The following is a 19,597-nucleotide window of genomic DNA, read 5'->3' on the forward strand; positions in this document are numbered from 1 at the left end:
GAGTGCGCGGCCATGAGCACCTAGCGCGCGCTGCCCGGGGTCGGGGCCGCGGCCAGGGTGCAGCTGACCTGAGGGGTACAGTGACTCCGGGAGCCGCAGGGGCTGGGAGGGCGAGGCCTGCACTCGCTACCGCGCCCCAGCCGGTTCTATCTGGAACGGCGAACAGGAAAGGGTTGTACCCTTCGGTGGCCAGTGCACCCCTGGGGTTCCATGTCGGTCGGTGGGGCCGGATTGTTGTCCCCACTACAGCCACAAGGGCGCGCAGCTATGAGACCTGGCGACGGGACTCAGGCGCGCTCAGTGACCGCCTACCGTGCTGGCTACAGGGTTGCCAACTGCAATTTTGCTCCAGACGACACTCTCCTGGCTTTCCCTCTCCTTAGATGGTGACTGAACTGATCGAGCGACTTCCTGGAAATGAACAGAACTAGCTTTTATGTTCGTGGTTCTGATCCAGTGAATGTTTACGATGTACTTTCCTGATGGCCCCAAATGCTTCCTTCTCGTCTTTGATTATTTGGCTATAAAAATACTCAAATGAGAGCTGTTAATTAGGCCTGTTGCTGTTCTTTCAGGCAAAGTGAATAGAGCTGCGCAGATCTTACATCTAAGGGAACGATTGTGATCATTTGTCATGGCGTATGGCTTGCCAAGAAGGAACACAGTACAAACCATTTTGAAGGGCAGCTGTTATAAAGTGTAAGTATACGCGCGCGCGCGCACGCATGCACGCACGCACGCACGCACACACAATTACAGGACCATGGCTGGTGCCTGAGACAGGCTGGGCACTTCTGTTCACACCAAGTTGCTGGAGTATCTGAAAGCACTTCAGTGGATCTGGATTTTGTCTTTAAAAGACTACTTGAAAAATTATTTTTATTTCGCGCTTGTACATGCCTCCGTAGGTGCACTACCTTTGAGCAGGTGCCCACGAAGGCCAAAGGACAGTGTTGGATTCCCCTGGTATTGAATTTACAGTTGGTTTTGTTACAGCATCTCTCCGTAGATGCTGGGAACCAAACCTCGGTCCTTTTTGCAAAAACAGTTAGTGCTCTTAATGGGTGATCCATCTTTCCAGCTTCCCAAATGGCACTTTTATAAGAATATACGAACAGGGGCTAGAGACATGGCTTAAGAGCATCCGCTGCTTTTGCAAAGGACCCGACCAACCTTGGTTTCCAGAACCCACAAGGTGGGTTGGGTTCATAGCAGTCCCTAACTCTCCGGTTTCATTAGATATGTCTCCCTCTATTGGAGCAAATGGGCATAAAGCATGTATGAGATGGACATAATAATCCGAAAAATTAAAATATGCACTCAGAGGAGGGAAGGATTTACTTGACTTCATTCCCAGGATGCTTTTAGATCAAAAGTCATCACTGAGGGAAATCGGGGCAGAATCCTGAGTTGGGAGCTTGAAGCAGAAACCACGGAGGAATGCTACTGGCTGGCAGGCTCACAGGCTTATGCTTAACCAGCCTTATCCCAGATCACCTTCGAGCCTACAGTGCGCTGGGCCCCATTCCCCATGGGCCTTATGATCTGAGAAATCCGTCAGCTGAGGATCCCTTCGTAGGCCACTCCGGGCTGTGTCAAGTGGACAGTTAAAGCTAATAGACGGGCTGGAGAGATGGCTCAGTGGTTAAGAGCATTGACTGCTCTTCCAGAGGTCCTGAGTTCAATTCCCAGCAACCACATGGTGGTTCACAACCATCTGTAATGGGATCCAGTGCCCTCTTCTGGTGTGTCTGAAGACAGTGACAGTGTACTTATATATAATAAATCAATCAATCTTGTTTTTTTTAGCTTCCTGTCCTCTTTGGCAGGCAGTGTATATCAACATGGACTTTTTCAGTCTGAAGCCCTGAGCTCCAAGCTTGGCATCTGTGCACACCATGTCTTAGCTTAATGCCTACATCTGTGACACAATGCCTGTCTGTCTATTGTCGCAGGGCTTGCAAACAAAAAATGCAGGTCTAAGACCTGCAGCTTACCTGGGATACAGAAAACACAGAATGGATGCATTGCTATGTAGAAGTTGCTCTTCCTCCTCCTCCTCTTTTTAAATACAGGGTCTTTACTGTGTAACCTTAGCTGGTTTGCATAAACTGGCCAGGCAGACCAAGCTGTTTTTCAACTTCTGCCTCCCCAGTGTCGGGACTAAAAGGCCCAAACATGCTTGGCTTTTACCCTTTAACCTCTCTGCTTGGATCTGTGACATTTACCATTATGAGTCAAGCAAAGTCTTCTTTTCAAACAGTGTTCTAAGATGTCAGTGTGGATCCTTAACAGGCTTCCCAAGAATTAGGATTTATTACATTGGGGTCAGGTTTGTCAGTGGTGTGTGGTTTAGACCTTGGACTACAGGAAGTGCCATTCTAGTCAGTATCATTTTAATTATAGATCAGGTGGCACAGGTCTGTAAACCCAGCCACTAGGGAGACTGAGGCAGGAAGATTATAAATTAAAGACCCACTTGGCAGTTAAATAAAAATAAATATATTAGTCTCAAAACACCCCAAACCCACAGAAAACCCACCGGCACAGTATAGACACTGTATAAAAGAAAAATAGGAAATACTGTTTTTATGCGGTGCTGGGGACGGAACCCAGGCCTCATGCATGCCTGGTGAACAGTCTAGTAGCTGAGCTACAGCTGCAAGCTCCTCAGGTGTTTCTTTCTTGATTGACTTTGATGTGAAGTCTGTGTTTTTAATAACTTTTATTTAAAAATCTCTGTGTGTATGTGTGTGAGTGTGTGTGTGTTCACATGCATGCTGGACATCAGAAGACAACTTATGGAGCTGGTTCTTTGCATCCACAAGGGATCCTAGGGCTCAAGCCTGGGTTATCACTCTTACTGCCTGCACCATCTCAAAGTCTGTTTTTTAAATGGACGGATTATTCTTTATAAATACATCCTTGTGATTTTTTAAACTGCCTCTCTAATAATTTTATACCATTAAGTCATGCCTTAAAGTTGCAGTGCCAATGAAACTGGAGGAGGAAACTCGGGGTGCCATGCATCACAGACCATCTCCCCAACTCAGACTAAAGCCAATGGCGCTGGAGTGTTAAGGACAGCAGATGACAGACATGTAGCTGCTATGTGTCCTTCAGAATTAGGCAAAAATAAGGTTCATAGCAGTCACTTCTAATGTGGACTCATTTATTTCTCAAGATCACACACCAAAGCCTTTATATGAGCCGAACGCCTGCCCAGTGTGATGATGCTCTGGCTTACATTGTTTAGGTTTCTTTATAGTGTTAAATGTTTTGCCTGCATGTCTGTCTCTGTACCATGTGCATGCAGTGCCTTCAGAGGTCAGAGGGGGGCAGTAAATTCCCTGGGACTGACTTTACAGATGGCTATGAGCCACTATGTGGGTGCTGAGAACTGAATTCTGGTCCTCAGCAAGAGCAACAAGTGCTCTTTACCAGTAAACATCTCTCTGACCCCTTTCTTACTTTTGTGAATATACCTATCATCTATGTATCTATCCGTCCATCTATATATCTATTTATGTATCTATCCATCTATCCATCTATCTATCTATCTATCTATCTATCTATCTATCTATCTATCTATCTATCTATCACCTATATCCATTCACCTACCTATTATCTCTTACATTCTTGCACACATATATTTTTGTTTTAAAAAATTAAGTATCCATTTACTTATGTATCTCTGTGGATGTGTATGCCTGTGTGTGTGAATGGAGGTCAGAGAAGAGTGTTCAGGAAGTGATGACTTCCTTGGTCCTGGGGATGATTTGCAGGTGGTCAGGCTTAGCAGCAAGTACCTTTACCCACTGAACCCTTCACTCTGTCCTGTGTTGTTATTTCATATTTATTTATTTTACTTTATGTATATGAATGTTTTGTTTGTGTGCATGTTGGAGTACCTGAAACTGGGGTTACAGAAGGTTGTGAGCTGTTATATGGGTACTGGGAATTCAACCTGAACTGCCTAAAAGAGCAACAAGTACTCTTAACCACTGAGCCATTTCTCCAGCCCCATCCTTGTGTTGTCTTTGAGACAGGGTTCTACTATTTGTGCCAGGCTGCTCTACTCTGGAACTTACTATATAGTCTAGGCCACCATCAGAGGGAGACCTTCAGAAGACTCACTGTCTTCCTCCCTCTGCCTCCCAAGTACTAGGATTACTGTTATGTCCTACCATTCTTGGGATTACAAGTGCACACTATATCCAACTTGTGACATTATTTGATCAGCCACAAAAGACATTATCGTTGGGTATGGTGATGTACACCTTTAAACCCAACACTTGAAAGGCAGAAGCAGGCAAATCTCTGTGAATTTGTGGCAAGCCTGGTCTACATAGAAGTTTAAGGCTAGCCAGGCTGTCCCAATGAGACCCTGTGTCAAAATAAATAAAGACAGACAGACAGACAGGGAGACAGACAGACAGGGAGACAAACAGACATTGTAGCTCATAGTTCCTGTTCACAATCTCATTTGTAGATTGGCTGGAATTATAGGCTGCTGCACCGGACAAACCCTGGCACAGTTTCTGGACTTTTTACCAATGACTTTTACTGAGTTGATTAGTAGGATTTTCTTCCCTGTTAGGATGGTAACTCTGAAAAGTCTTTCATAATCGAAAGTGGAGGGAAAGGCAGGCGGCAAGACATCATCTGTGCTTACACGGCACACCCAGTGAAAACTGGTTGAATAAGTTCATGAAATTTTGCCTCAGACAGGAACCATGGGACCTTGCAGAGTTCACAAAGACCTGGTACACAAGCTTGACGAACATCAAGTTGCCGTTCTTGGGAGAAATCGCATTTGGTAGTTCTAGGAATCTCTTGGCAAGCCAAACCAAACAGGAATGCCAGCTTCCTTCAGTGCAATGTGAGTCTAAAGCCGGTGACTGTATGTATCCTCCACTAGGTACCACGAGAACTTTTCAGCTTGGTATCCACACCCGTGCCTCCTGTCAGTTCTCAGTAAAGTTAATTCTTCAGCAGTGCTCACCTACTGTGCGCTACTCAGTTGTGAGATGGTGCCAGGGGGAGATGCCACTCAGGTGACTTCGTTTGCTTTATTGCCATTATTTATTCATTTTTAGCCCTGACACTGGAAAAGGAGTACGAAGCAAAGCGCTTGGCTAAACTGAAGTGTCAGGAGAATGCGCGTAAGGACATCCAGGTCTCACTGAGGGAAAAGACTGTCGGCCTGAGAAGACCACTTCAGCCCAAGTGACCCTGTTCCCGGCATCCATGGGGATGAAGCTCTCGGATTCTTTCACAGTGTCAAGTAGACAGGTCTACGGGTGATGAGGCCAATGTGACTGACATGGCTCGGAGGACCCTGTGACAGCCCCCAGGTTCCTGCTACACTCTTGTTCTCTGTGTCCCACACAGCAGCCCCCCCATAAGTAGATGAAAACGCATCTGGAGTTGAGTCATTTTGTGTTCGCTTGTTTCGAATGCTTGTCAGATGGCGTGGTGAAGAGGACAGTTCTTGTGAGAGGCAGTGTCCTGAAGAGACATTTGAGATCCTAAGGAGACTTCTCAAAACAAAGGTCAGACAGAAGTTTTTTTAAAATGAAAAAAAAAAAACTGCAATTTTTTTTTCTGGTTAAGGAAACGATTAAGATTTCATTTCTGATAAGTCTATAGGTACCGACTTTTGGTAAAGTATTGTTTATCATTCTCACATGACGCTTCATTTTTAATTTTTTTGTCATGTGGCACTTTAAAGTAAGACTTAACTTTGCTTTTGTTCTTCTGGAAAAAAATGTCAAGCCGCTTTCCTTCTGGCTAATATTCTTTCTACAACAGACCTGGAGCTGGTGTGGCACATGTGCGTAAAAGGGACACGGAGGGACAAAGACGGTTTAAGTAAGAGGAAAATTTATATTTGCAGAGAGGCTGGGGAATGAGCAAATAGAGAGAACTGAGTTTGTATGAACCAAGTTTTCTAGAATTTGAATTAGTAAAGCATATTTGGATACTAGTGTTTTATTTAAGCACCGTTTTTTAAAGGACCCTCAACAGGCTCTTCAGGATCTTCTCCTCACCTGGCTTCATAAAAGGTACCATGAGGTAGCAAATACTTAAATGTACAGCCTTGGGCTGGTGTACAACTTGGGGGTATGTGAGGACTGGGGCTCCAGCATTGAGAAGCAGGAAAAAAAAAAAAAAAAAAAAAAAAAAAAAAGACAGACTCCAGGCTTGTTTTTCTTGAACTGCTTACAAGAGTGTGACGACTTGGGCTAGGTGATTCTGTGAGTCTGTGTGAAAACTGTGACAACTTGTTCACAGCAGGTCATGGGATTGCATGACTTGCCTGGAACAAGGAGAGAATTCCTCTGGTGTTAGCCCTGCTGTGAGCACACTTCCTGTTGTACTACTGTGATGTAGGTATAAGACATGATGTTCAGCCAACTCTGTTAACCTTTGTGGAGTGCAGAACTATTTAAATCTTTAGAAAATCCATTTTGAAGCCAGGTGTGGTATGAACATCTACCATTCTAACATGCAAGAGGCTGAGACAGGAGGATTTCGAGTTTGAGGCCTGGGGCATAGAGTGAAAATTTTGTCTCTCTCTCTGTGTATGTGCATGTATATGTCTCTGTGTGTGCACATGTGTGTGTTTGCACATGCACAAGAATATTCAGGTCATGTAACCTGTTATTTTAATTCAAAACACGGTACCAGACCAGTGAGATGGTTCAGTTGGTAAAGGTTTTTTGCTGCCAAGCCTAGTGCCTAAGTCCATTCTCTTGGACTCAAATGGGGAAAGATGAAAACTGATTCTTTTGAGTTGTCCTTTGACACCCCCCTCCCCCACACATACATCACGGCGTGCACATGCCTATATGTATACATATTCACACATGCACACTATTGTGTGTAAAAGCTTTTGCTATGGAGACTCAACACACATTAGGGAATCCATGGCTGAACAAAGTAATGGAATGACCCAATTCCAGCTTGCTGAACTGCAGACTTAGCAGGACTTTAATTGAATTATTTTGGTGGTTTGAAAGAAAATGGCCTCCATAGGCTCATAGGGAATGGTAATATTAGGGGATATTGGAGTAGGTGTGTCACTATGGGGAAGGCTTTGAGGTCTCAGATGCTCAAGTCACATCCAGTCACTTCCTGCTTTCTGCTGATCCAGCTGTAGAACTCTCAACTACCTCTCCAGTACCACGTCTGCCTGCATGCTGCCATGCTTCCCTCCATGATAACAATGAGTCAAACCTCTGAAACTGTAAGTCAACTCCAATTAAATGTTGTCCTTTATAAGAGTTGTTATGGTCATGGTGTCTCTTCATGCCAACAAAACCCTAAGATAGTAAGTAGGTGAAGGGTTGCCTATAGGACAAGAAATTACTCATACTCAACTGCATCACCAAGGCCCACCCAAACATGGGTAACAGCTAACAAGTCTGGGAATCTGGAGTATACTACACAGCCTGTAGGCAGCTCAACATTTTGGAGGGTGTCCTTTTCAAATGACTCAGTTGGTCTAAACTTCTTCTGGGCATCTGGTCTGGACTCAGTCTTTGACCTTTGGCTTATCTACTCTGGAAGGGAGAAGTCCAGTAAATTTAGTCAGTTTCAAGGACTTTCTGAAGCTTTTTTTAAAACTTATTTACCGTCAATACTTAAGAAGTTTCCCCAAAAGATAGAATGTTTTACTCTATATACACACTCACACAAGTGTACACACAGAGGAGAGAGAGACAAATACAGGACACTGTTGTAGAGAGCAAACAGCATCCCTGATTGACTCCCTGGATAAACATGTATTGTTGACATAGACCAAGACCACAGACCCAAAAGATCTACAACCCAAGGGAAATTGTCAAAGCCTCTCCCCTTATGAATCTGGTCTGAAATTGCCAGAGCCTTCTTCCTCTGATTTAAGTACAAGCGTTTGTGGACTATTGACCATTGTGCACAAGACTGGTATTGTAATTTCATCTTCTGTCTCTAGAGACCTGCTCCTGAAACTAGCTAAGCCCTCCACCTCTCTGTACATAGAAAACACACAGAGGTTCCCAGTTGCTTGTATGCTGCTCTATGAGACCCAAGCTTTTCTGCACATGTCCGTATATCTGTCCTTTCTCATTTTCTTGCAGCCCCAGGCAGGGTTCCAGGGCCAAGGCACACACTGTTTGTGGCAGTGCTAGCCTATCTTTGTTTTTAAAAGGTGTAGTTCCCGATAATCTTGTCATATATCTTTCTCTTAAGAGTATCCTGGAGTTTCCCTATACACAGGTAATGTTCATTCCATAGCTTATCAATCAGAAAGTTCAGTGCCCAGTTATGTGGCCACCCCTGCCAAGTTGTGTGTTTGAAGGGCCTGACCACCCCCCCCAACCTCACTGTTGCTGAAGATGACACGTTTTCCCTTCCTTTTTTATTTGTTTGTTTGTTTATTGGCAGACAGGATTTCTCTGTAGAGCTCTGTCTGTTCTGGAATGTATTCTATAGATCAGGATGGCCTAGAACTCTCAGGAGTGAGTTGTTCACTACCACACCCAGCAACGTTTCTCTTTGGACCCTATTTTTTTCTTCCTCTTATTCCTTGCATGTCTTATAACTTTTCCTGAAACTTAGGCATTAAAAAACAGAGCCAGTCCTTGATGCAGGAATGGGTTGTTCTGTTTACTTCTTTTCTTAGTAACCTCTAACCTCGAATTCAAACTACCACTCTTTTGAGAACCAGTTCCACAGGCTGGAGAGATGGCAAGTTAAGAGCACTTGTTGTTCTTGTATATGTGTGACCCTGATTTGATTTTCAGGACACACATGGTGGCTCTGGCTATTCTGATTCACTGTGTAGCCTGGCCTAGAACTCAGAAAGATCTACCTGCTTCTGCCTCCCTGGTATAGGATTAAAGGTGAGGACAAAATGCAGGCCTGCCATTTGTTTTTGTTTTGAACAATTCTTGACATTGACATCTACTCTAGAATTTTAAGATCATACATAAGACAGGCACTATAGATCCACCTATCTCAGTATCAAGCAAGGCAGGCTTTATGGACCCATTCCTCCTGGTATTAAGTAAGACATGTATTTATGACCACCCCCTCCATCCCGGTATCAAGAAAGATAAGCATTATGAGTCTAAGCACAGTCATCCAGGTATCAAGTAAGTAGCAGCAACAGCCAAAACAAGTCAGTGAAGATTTAAAGATGAAACGCAGACTTGAGAGTTACAGACATGATTCTTGCTGCAGGTCAGGCAGCTTCTGAGCTCAGCCTGTTGATGCCCTGACAGCAGGGGAGACTTTCCAATCTCGTTTTCTCAAAGGGGAAAATCGTCCAAGCTTTCAAGAGGAATTGCAAATAGGAAACATTTTCTTCAGTATTTTAACTGCTGGCAAGATGCCTATACTTTCCTGAACAAACCTATCACTAATATTCCTGTAAGCAAATCATGAAAACTTATCAGGATACACACACACACACACAGAGAGAGAGAGAGAGAGAGAGAGAGAGAGAGAGAGAGAGAGAGAGAGAGAGAGAGAGGAGAGAGAAAGAGAAATAAAAAGAATCTTAATTTTTTTTAGTATTTTGTGTTGTGATGACATGAACGTTATGAGCTTACTCGTAGCTCACAGCCTGGTTGCCGAGTGTATATGTTCATTTGTTCCTTTTAGATTACTTCCCTGACCCATCAAGTCCCATAGATAATACAGACTGCAAATGTTTCCAAAAGTTTACAAGTCTACTGAACAAAATGCCTGCTAGGATTGTTAGTTTTAATACCTTAAAGACAGATTTAAATACTTACCTGGCCGGGAAGATAGCATGATCATGCAGGTGGTTTTCCCAGGGCGAGGCTCTCCCATTGCACTTGGGGTGTGCTGACCCCTGTGAGTCCCCCAAATGCAGGAAATTTGTCTGCATAATTTGTGGTTGTGGGGCGCTGCGTTTGCATGCTTTCATGGTCTTAAAAAAAACAGATTTAAGAAAGATACAGATGTCTAGGTTTTTAGTATATACATCTGGCTTTTAATCCCTCTTTTGTGTTCTCTTGAGGAAAAGAAGAATGTCTGGGTTTCCTCAGAAGACCGTCTATTTTTCTCTTGTAAAATAGCCAGTTATAAATGTACCTTGCAGCAGAGCTACAAATATACTGTCCTGTGATGATGTCATGCAGGTGTTCACTGCGAGCCTGAAAAGCCAAAAATCAAACCACTGTGGATTTAAAGAGTCAAATAGAGATTTATTTCTGGAGACAGTTGCTCCCTCTCCTCCTAGTTTTTGCTCTGGAGACAGATAGCTTTACCTGCACACTCTTCTCTGACTTCTCGTGTGTCCAAACAACACAATACTGTGATGTTGAGATTCTCTCTTGTTCAGGGACAATATATTGATTTACTAGTAGAAAAAAAAAAAGAATATGTAGTTTCTCTCTGCTCCAGCCTCAACTCAAAAGTAACATTTCTATCTCCCTTTAAAATATAGTTAGACTGTTTGTTTTTCTCAGTCAATACTATTGCCGTATTTGGGCTGCTATGGTAAAAAAAAAAATCCCCAAAACTGGCTTATCAACATTTTTTTTTCTCAGATAAAGATACTACCTCTTACTATGTTGCCATATATGGAAGGTGCTAGTCAGTGCTCAGATTATCTCTTTTTAAAATAAAAAAGGTCCACTTGTTACTGTTTGCATGCTTATATGTATTGATGACGTACATCTCTTTTCAAGCATGTGCTATGGCATACATATCCAGGGCAGAGGACAACTCAAGTTCTCGCTACCATTTGGGTCCTGGCGAACGAACTCAGATGGCAAGAGTTGGCAGCAAGCGCCTTTACCTATTGAGATGATCATCAGCCCACCATGAGTGTGACTTCTTGTTGAGTTGTGTTTGTCCTCAGCTTGTTTGACTTATTACAAGAGTGTGTGTTGGGAGAATCACATGCCCATAATGCATGAGCCTGAGGACAACATTTGGCACATTACCGACAAGCCCTCATCCAGATTCACCGAAATAAAGAAACCCTGATTAATAATAGAGATGAAAAGGGAGGGGTTACAGTAGGTACCAATGACATCCAGAAAATTATGGGCCCTTACCTTAACAGTTCACATTGCACTAAACTGGAAAATCTGAAAGCATATGTATGACCTTACCATGGTTAACAAAGGTAAAATAAATAATTTAAGAGATCTATAATAAGAGATGGAAACAGTGACTTAAAATATCCCAGCTGGAAATGCTTAGGTCCAGGAGGATGATCATAGGATTCTACCCATCATTCAAAAAGAAATAACAGTAGAAGTTCTCAAATGACTCCATAAAACAGGGAAGGAGGGATATGCTTCCAGACTCTTCATGAAATTGGCATCTTAATTCTGATCCAAGACAAGACCAAAACAAAAATTGCATACAGGTCTCCTCAGCGAAAATAAATTCTTACTAAGATACTAAATCCAACACATCAGAAAGTTCCTTCCCAGTGATCAAACTGACTTTATTGCAGGCCTGCAGGGATGACTGGAGTCAGCAAATGTAATTTGTCACATAAGTGGTCTGAGTGACGGGTCACATGACGGGGATCACATGCGCATCTCAGCAAATACAGAAAAGACATTTAACAAATCCAGCACTCCTTCACAAATGGAGGGAGCACATTCCAGCTTAACAAAAGCTACACCCGAGAGATCTGTAGTCAAGATTCTGCTGCAGGAAGAAAAACTCAAAAGCATCAGGGACAAGACAAGGATGCTGGCTCTCATCACTGCTACACAGTACAGTGCCGGAGCTGTAACTACAGCAGCCTCGTAGAAGAAACAAGAGAGACAAGTTGGAAGGAAGAAGCCAAAGTCATATTTGTAGATGACATGATTCGGTATGAGACACCCTGAAGCAGGCATTGGGAAACTCCTAATCCTGAAAGACACGTTTGTCCAAGTAGCAGGTTACAAAATCAGCACCTAAAAATGGCTAATCTTTATATATACCAATGGCAAACAAACAAATCAAGGGAAAATAATCAAGGGAACAACCCTACTCACAACAGCCTAAAATGTATGCCTTGAAACAAACCCAAGGAAAAGAACCCCATAACGAAACTGAAAACAGAAAAAAGAAATTGAAGAAGACACTAGAAAAGACATTCCTTCCCAATAACAGGTATACGAGAAAATCATATGGAAAGCCCATTTTCAAAGCTTATTTAAAATGCAGAACAAAACTGTCTTAAATGGAGATATCTTTCATGGATAGAAAATGCTCCTCCCAGAAGCTATGGGTTATCAAATAAATTTTACTGTCAGGCGTGGGACACTTTCCTATAAAGTGTTGGGCAGGGAGGTACCGAAGTTTCTATGAACAATACAGGATGCTCTTGGCTGTCTTCTGGAACTTGATAAGACCCCGTTTCCTGAAAAGAACACATTTTAGTCATAGGCCATGAAGGTACTGCTTACTGACTTGCTTCCGACTGTTTGCTCAGCCTGCTTTTTATTGTTGTTTTTGTCGGTTTTTTTTTTTTCTGGCAAGGTTTATCTATGTAGCCCAGGGTGTCCTGGACCTCTCTCTGTAGACCAGGCCTGACTGTCTCCCAGGTGCTGGCTGGGATTAAAGACGTGTGCAGCTACCAACTGCTTCAGCCTGCTTTCTTATAGCACCCACCCACAATGGGCTGGGCGCTCCCACATCAGTCACTAATTAAGAAATTGTCCCAATTTTATGGAGACAGTTTCTCAGTTGGGGTTCCCTCCTTTCAGATGATGACTCAAGCCTGTGTCAGGATGACAAAGAATTAGCTAGCATGATTGACCCCGTGTCAACTTAGCAAACAATACTTTTAAAGGCATATCTTTTCTTCCTTTTTTTTTTTTTTTGTTCTCTCTCAAGATCTCAGACTAATACAACAAATATAAAACATATTACAAAAAAAAGTCCCACCGTCTTTACCAATTCAAGCACCTTAAAAGTTTATACTCTCTGTAAAAATCCAAAAATCTCTTAAAATTCAAATTCTCTTTCCAAAATTGAAAGTCTCTTAACTGTGGGCTCCTATAATATAAAAGAAAAAAGCTAAACACTTTCTTATTTCAAGACAGAAGAAATAGGGCACAGTTACAATCTTAACAAAGCAAAACCAACTCCAACAGTGTAAATCATCCAGTGTTTTTTTTTTAAAGATTTATTTTATTTGTGAGTACACTGTAGCTGTCTTCAGACACACTAGAAGAGGACATCAGATTCCATTACAGATGGTTGTGAGTCACCACGTGGTTGCTGGGATTTAAACTCAGAACCTCTGAAAGAGCAGTCTGAGCTTTTAACCACTGAGCTATTTTTCCAGCCCCTATTCAGTGTTCAATATCTGGAACTCACACGCGATCTTCTAGGCACCTCCAGCAAGGCTGGGTCATTCATTTCTTTAGTCTGCAGCACACACAGCCTGTCTTCTAAGCTCAGGCCAGCTCTATGCCACCATAGCAGGTAGGTCATCTGCTGGTATCAGAATCTCCAAAGTGCTGGGGCCTTCATTTGCAACTGGGATGCACTTTCACCAATAGCCTCTTCTGGGCTCTCTTCATGGTTCAAAACCCCAATTTCTCTGCATGACCCTGCAGTCCTGGGGCTTCAACAGCTACCCTGGCCATGCCTTCATCAATGGCTTCTGCTGGCTTCTCACAGCCAAGCCTCAGCTTTGACCCTCCATACCTTCAAAACCAGTACCACCTGACTACCAAATTTAGCTGCCGACAGGAGATACAACTTCGGCTGCCTCTGGACCACAGCTTCTGTGTGCTGACCCCGAGGAAACTCTTCCCAGAAGACTTCACCTCAATGACACTGGTCTCCATATTTACAGCCAATTCTTCAGGCCCAGCTAATTGAAACCATAGATTCTTCACACAAGAGGCCCAGAAGTGTCTTTGCTTCCCTCTGAGATGTCACAAGCCAGATTTCCATGGCTTTTCAGTCTTACCTTCCAGGCTAAGATCACCTCACCGAGCTCTCAACTTTCAATGGATTTTCTAGGCCAAATTTCCAAACTCTTTTCATAATCCTCTCCAAAACATGGTTGGGGCTGCCATAGCAATACCCCAACATGCCACTATCCTGGTACCAACTTGCCTTAGTCAGGTTCACTATTGCTATAGTGAGCCAAAGCAGGAAGGAAGGGGTTTATTTGGCTTACACTTCCACATCATTATTGCAAAGTCTGGACAGGAACTCATGCAGGATAGGAACTCAAGCAGGGCAGGAACCCAAAGGCAGGATCTGATGCAGAGGCAGTGGAATTGTATTACTTCTGGCTTGTTCCCCATGGACCACTTATCCTGATTTCTAATAGCACCCCAGGACCACCAAGCCCAGGGATGGCATCACCCACAATGGCATCCACATCAATCATTAATTTAAAAAATGCTCTATAGACTTGCCTACAGTTCAGTCTTATGGAAGCATTTTCTCAATTGAGGTTCTCTTAGAAAATTCCAACCTCTGTCACAATGGCCTAAGATCAGCCAGCACAGTAACATGTGTTTATAAAAAAAAATAGAGTGGGAATATGTTCTATGGAGGTATGGGTGTGTGGTGAGGTATGGGGGAAGGGGGTGCCTTCGTGGCCCCATGCTGAGGCACCTCCCTCCCCACTGAGGGACTAGCCACTCAATATAGTAGAATAGAGTTTATTCAGGGCATGGGAAGGGGAGTTAAGAGGGTAGTAGAGGCAGGAGGAGAGGAGGAGAAGGGAGGGGAGGGGAGAAGAGGAAAGAGAAGTGGAGAAGAAAGGAGAGGAGAGGAGGGTAGAGAAGTAAAGGCTAACTATGAGTAGGTGGAGAGAGAGGGGGTAAGGGAATGGGGAGAGGAGGAGCAGGAAAGCAAGAGAGAGCAAGAGAGAGGAGGGGGCAAACAGCCCCTTTTATATTGAGTCAGGCGTACCTGGCTGTTGCCAGGTAACTGTGGGGCGGAGTTTAGACAGAATGCTAACAGGAACCAACTGTTTTCTGATTGGATTTGAGGTCTACTCCACCGGAGAGAAGTCATGCCCGATTCTGCAATCCTGCAGTAGGCCCCAGGGAGAACCTGCTGTCACTGCTCTCCTAAGTGGTTTTCTTGTCAAACTGCCTTTGAGTACTCATGTTTGTACAAGTAGATTAATGCCGTGCCCGACCTTTTACAGGATTTTTTTTTTTTACTGCAGCAGGTGCAGATAATGCTGAAACCCATAACTAGCCAAAGTATGTCACCTCCTTCAAGTCTCAGGCACCATCACAGAAGCTGGGAAGGGCAGACATATTGTAAGAGCTGAGGCTGGGGAGTTGTGCAGTAAAAAGACAGCTTGTGGGAGTGACAGGCAGTGCGTGCCCAGCTCTGACAAGTCCCCAGGTCCGGCTGCTGTCAGGTGGGCGCTAGCGACCAATGGTATGGGCAGAGTGTCGTTCTCTTTCCTGGTGTCTGTTCCACTAAGTAACCGAACTCTGACGCTCACGCTACTCAATTAAAACAGTTTTGGGGGCTGAACACGGCGACTCACACCTTTAGTCCCAGCACGCGGAGGGCAGAGACAGATCTCCATGAGTTTGAGGCCAGCCTGGTCTACAAATAAAAGTCCAGGACAGACAGGGCTCTGTTAAACAGACCATGTCTCAATAAACAAACAAACAAACAAACAAACAAACAAATAAATAACCCACAACAAAACAAAATGAAGCAAGCAAACAATAACAAAAAACCCAGAGGTTTTTTTTTTGGGTTTTTTTTTTTGTTGTTGTTGTTTTGTTTTGTTTTGTTTTTGGTCCATATAAGGTATCTCAGATGCAGGCGCCCTCGGGACACTCGTAGGAACAGGGGTACACCCAAGACAATTGACCAAGCTGGTGTAGGAAAAGCTAGGAGGTTCAAAATCCAGTGCAGCCAGGTGAATGTGGTGCGTCTGGGCTCGCCTCTCAGTTCCATTGCCCCGTTCCAACCTCAGTTTCCTCTCTGTGCTAATGGGAGCCGTGGGGTCTGAGGTCTAAGAGAAAAGAATGTGGTCCCTCAGAATCCCTGAAGTGTTTTAAAGCCATAGGGTCATCACTTGACGCTCCCCCACGCCCCTCACACCTTCCCCTTTTCCCTGGCAGGGGCGGGAAGGACCACAAAACACAGGACTCCTGGGAAGCAAAGCATGATGGGACATCGTATCAGACAGCCTGGAGCATGTCTGCTGCCCCGTGACACACTGCTTGGCCTTTATGGTGGCATCATGGACGTTCCTATGAAGCTTGCCCTTCTACCACATTGCAGCTCTTGCTTTCCAAAGGCTTTGGCTTTCCCTGCAGTGAACGAAGAGGCTCTTGCGCTTGTGTCTTGACCCGGGTTAGTGGTTGGTGGAATAACTTATTAACCTCGGTGGGTCACACACAAAACGAAGACATGAGAGGGCTTCGGCAGAGGAGGGAGGCTGATGACAGAGGGAAACAGGGATGAAAGTAGCTAAAGTCCACTCATTATTTAAACATACGGAATTGTCAAACAATAAAAAAAAAATTATGTACGAAACAAGCCAATCCCTTGATTGGAAAATTGAACCCATTAAAGAGAAGAATTTGTAGAAGGAAGGATGGATACCTCCTTTCCTGTCCACACTGGAGCTGGACCTCTCTACCCTTTCCCATTTTGCTATGCTTTGAGACAGGGTCCCTGTTCTGTAGCCTAGGGTAGCCTGGAACTCATGGCAATCCTCCTGTCTCAGCCTCCCAAGTGCAGGGATGATAGGTGTCATTGAGCACACCCAGATTGCTTACATATTTTAGCAGGGCTACTGTAAAGCAATTTACAACCCGTAATAGATGCTGGGAAATAGTCTTTGTGCTCCGGATCATGAGCTTTTGAACCAAGTAATTCCTTCAGACTAGAGAATAAATTTCCAGCATATTCTGTCAGGATGTCTATTAGCTCATTTATTGCATACATGCATTTAGTCCTTGTATGTTACAGCAGCTGAAGGTTAGGGTAAACAATAATGACAGGGCATGGCATTTACCTTGAGTATCAGTGGCAAGATAATACACAATAAAATGTCATGCGTCTGTCTTATCTTTTTAATAACTCACGGGAGACTTTTATTTATTTTAATTTACTTACATCTAATTAAACTAAGATTCACCAGGCTGTCCTGGGACTCATTAGGTAGCCCAGGATGGCCTCAAACTAAAAGCTCCACCTTGGGAGTGCTGGGATTACAGTTGGGGGCCAGCGTGCCCTGTGAGTTTTTACTTATTTTCAGTCTAGACTTGGACATCTCTCCTCAGTCCCTAACCAGCCCAGCAGGTTGTTTCATCTCTGCCATGGCCATTACACTGGGGTAAACTAGAGTCACAATGGCATCTACCCCCCAGGGTGGCGGGGGGCCTGAGTGAGAGGCATGCTCATCACGGGGGTGGGGGGGGGAGGGCACAAAAGCACTCAGTGAATGCAGATGTTCTCACCGGACATCTGTATTAGAATTTGTTCTCATGCTTTCGAACTTGACACATTTCTTTTGCTATAACTCGATGGATTTTCTCCCCATAACTCCAGCATTTAAACATCTGTTGAGAATTGATAGTTACAGTCTAACTAATGTGTAGCCTGGTAAACTGAGGCAGAAAAGATAGCTAGGCAGAGGAACAGAACTCTAGTCTACACGGGCATCAAGTACAGGGTTCTGTATGCAGCTGCTTTGCCTTCATTCTTCCACCTTGAAAATGGGTCCAGGGCTGTTCAGGTCACAGGGCTGTTCAGGTGAAGTACCTAAGAATTTCATTTCCCACCTCTGCTGACTGTCACCTGGCAGGCCAACCCCCCGCTCCATGTCTGCAGGGGTCATCACCGGAAGCTTCTGTTATTTGCTGACATCCCCTGTGTAAAGTTAAGAAACATGGGCATTGTGACAGTCTGGTTCCTCTTGTCCATAGGACATCAGGTGGTCATTCTTTAGAGAGCTACTGGAGTTAGCCCTGGCTTCCTCATTTCACCCCCTCCCCTTCTTCAAGATGCCTTTCTTCTTGGTTATAAAAACAATTGATCACCAGACCTCTCAAAGATGAGAAATGGCATAAACAAAGCGAAGAGGAATAAAAAGCAAATATCCTTTAGCTAAAAGTAATCACCATGACTTTTCTTTCTGTTTATTTAACAAAGAGAATTGTGGGTATGTATATGCTGTGAGTTATGTGTATGTGTGTCTGTGTGAGTATGTGTGTGCATGTTTGTGTGTGTTGTGTGTTGTATATGTGTTGTATGTATGTTGTGTGTGGATATGTATGTGTATGTTGTTTGTGGGTACGTGTATGTTGTGTTGTGTTATGTTGTGTGTATATGGTATTTGTGTGTGTATCTCTGTGCATTGTATGTGGTACGTGTGTGTGTGTGTGTGTGTGTGTGTGTGTGTGTGTATGTGTGTATGCTGCCTGTGTTGTGTTGTATGTGGGTAAGTTTTGTGTGTGTTTGTGTATGTTGTGTGCAGGTATGTGTATGTTGTATGTATGTGTGTGTATATGTTGTTTGTATTGTGTGTATGTGTGTGTGTGTGTGTTGTGAGGAATCAAATCTAGAGCCTTGAACAGATTAACTTTGACCTTTACCTCTGAGCTATTCCTCCAGCACGGCTTTTGTTGGTTATTTTAAGATAGCTGGGATCATTCTCCTCTTACCGTTTGATCTTGATTTTTCCCCTTGTTAAACTACCACAACATGTCTTCTTTGTGAAATTACTTCTTTACTTCTTAATAGCCCACAATACCTCACTACTAGTTTTACTATAATTTTCTCAGTCTCTGGACACTGGTTTCTAAGCTTCTGCTTTATAAATACAATGTTATTATAATTAAGACCACATTTCTAAGAAACATTACTGCTGTAAGAATGTCTGTCCCCAAAGAACAAGCCTGCCCTTGCCAATATTTAAACTAATTATTAGACAACTTCTTAGGCCCATCATTACTACAAGTCTGTAGCTACATGTGTTTCCCTCCCAGAAATATTGTATGGAGTTTGAGCCTCATCTAGAATTAAAATCAGGGGGATATCTTGCCCCCCCCAATACCTGCACGAAGGTGATATTCATCTCACCTTGTCTTTCAGGGAAACATCCTAGGTTAGACCAGGGAAGCCTGTGACACTGAGCTAGACCCTCAGGCCTGGCAGGCTGGGGAGGCCCTGTGACACCGAACTAGATGCCTAGGCCTAGTGTTGGTGGATTTTATTTTCTAGTATTTTGCTTCTTTCCTGTGGGCTATTAACTTTCTATTTCTGAAGTCCAGCTTTTAGAAAGATCTTGAGTAAGTCCTCTTTGTGTCATGTTTACACATCTATACAGCCCAAATTTTCTGTGATTGCCAGTTTTGATAGTATTTTTTTCCCATGGGTTTACCTTTGCCTCTCCACTCCCCCCTCCCATTCCCTACTCCCATTTTTTGAGTGGCCATAGTTACTTATTCTGTGGGGTAGGAGAGATTCACCTACCTCTCCCTCCCCAGTGCTGGGATTAAAGACACGTGCTACTACACCGGGGCATTACTTGAGCTCTTTTTGAGCCTATGGGATTTTATTTCTTTTGTGTGTGTGTGTGTGTGTGTGTATACACTCACACAGAAGTCAG

General features: G+C 43.7%; 1 protein-coding gene across 1 annotated transcript; it reads left to right on the top strand.

The window, feature by feature from the left end:
- Positions 1–634: 634 nt before the first annotated feature.
- LOC308426991 (uncharacterized protein C4orf36 homolog) lies at positions 635–5,233 on the top strand (the record flags this gene model as incomplete). Its single annotated transcript, XM_080925005.1, has 3 exons — positions 635–699; positions 4,728–4,882; positions 5,100–5,233. 3 exons carry the CDS (start codon positions 635–637, stop codon positions 5,231–5,233), a joined length of 354 nt encoding a protein of 117 aa, XP_080781131.1.
- Positions 5,234–19,597: the final 14,364 nt, after the last annotated feature.

Source organism: Micromys minutus (assembly GCF_963924665.1).
Source record: "Micromys minutus genome assembly, chromosome: 11".
Classification (NCBI taxonomy): domain Eukaryota; kingdom Metazoa; phylum Chordata; class Mammalia; order Rodentia; family Muridae; genus Micromys; species Micromys minutus.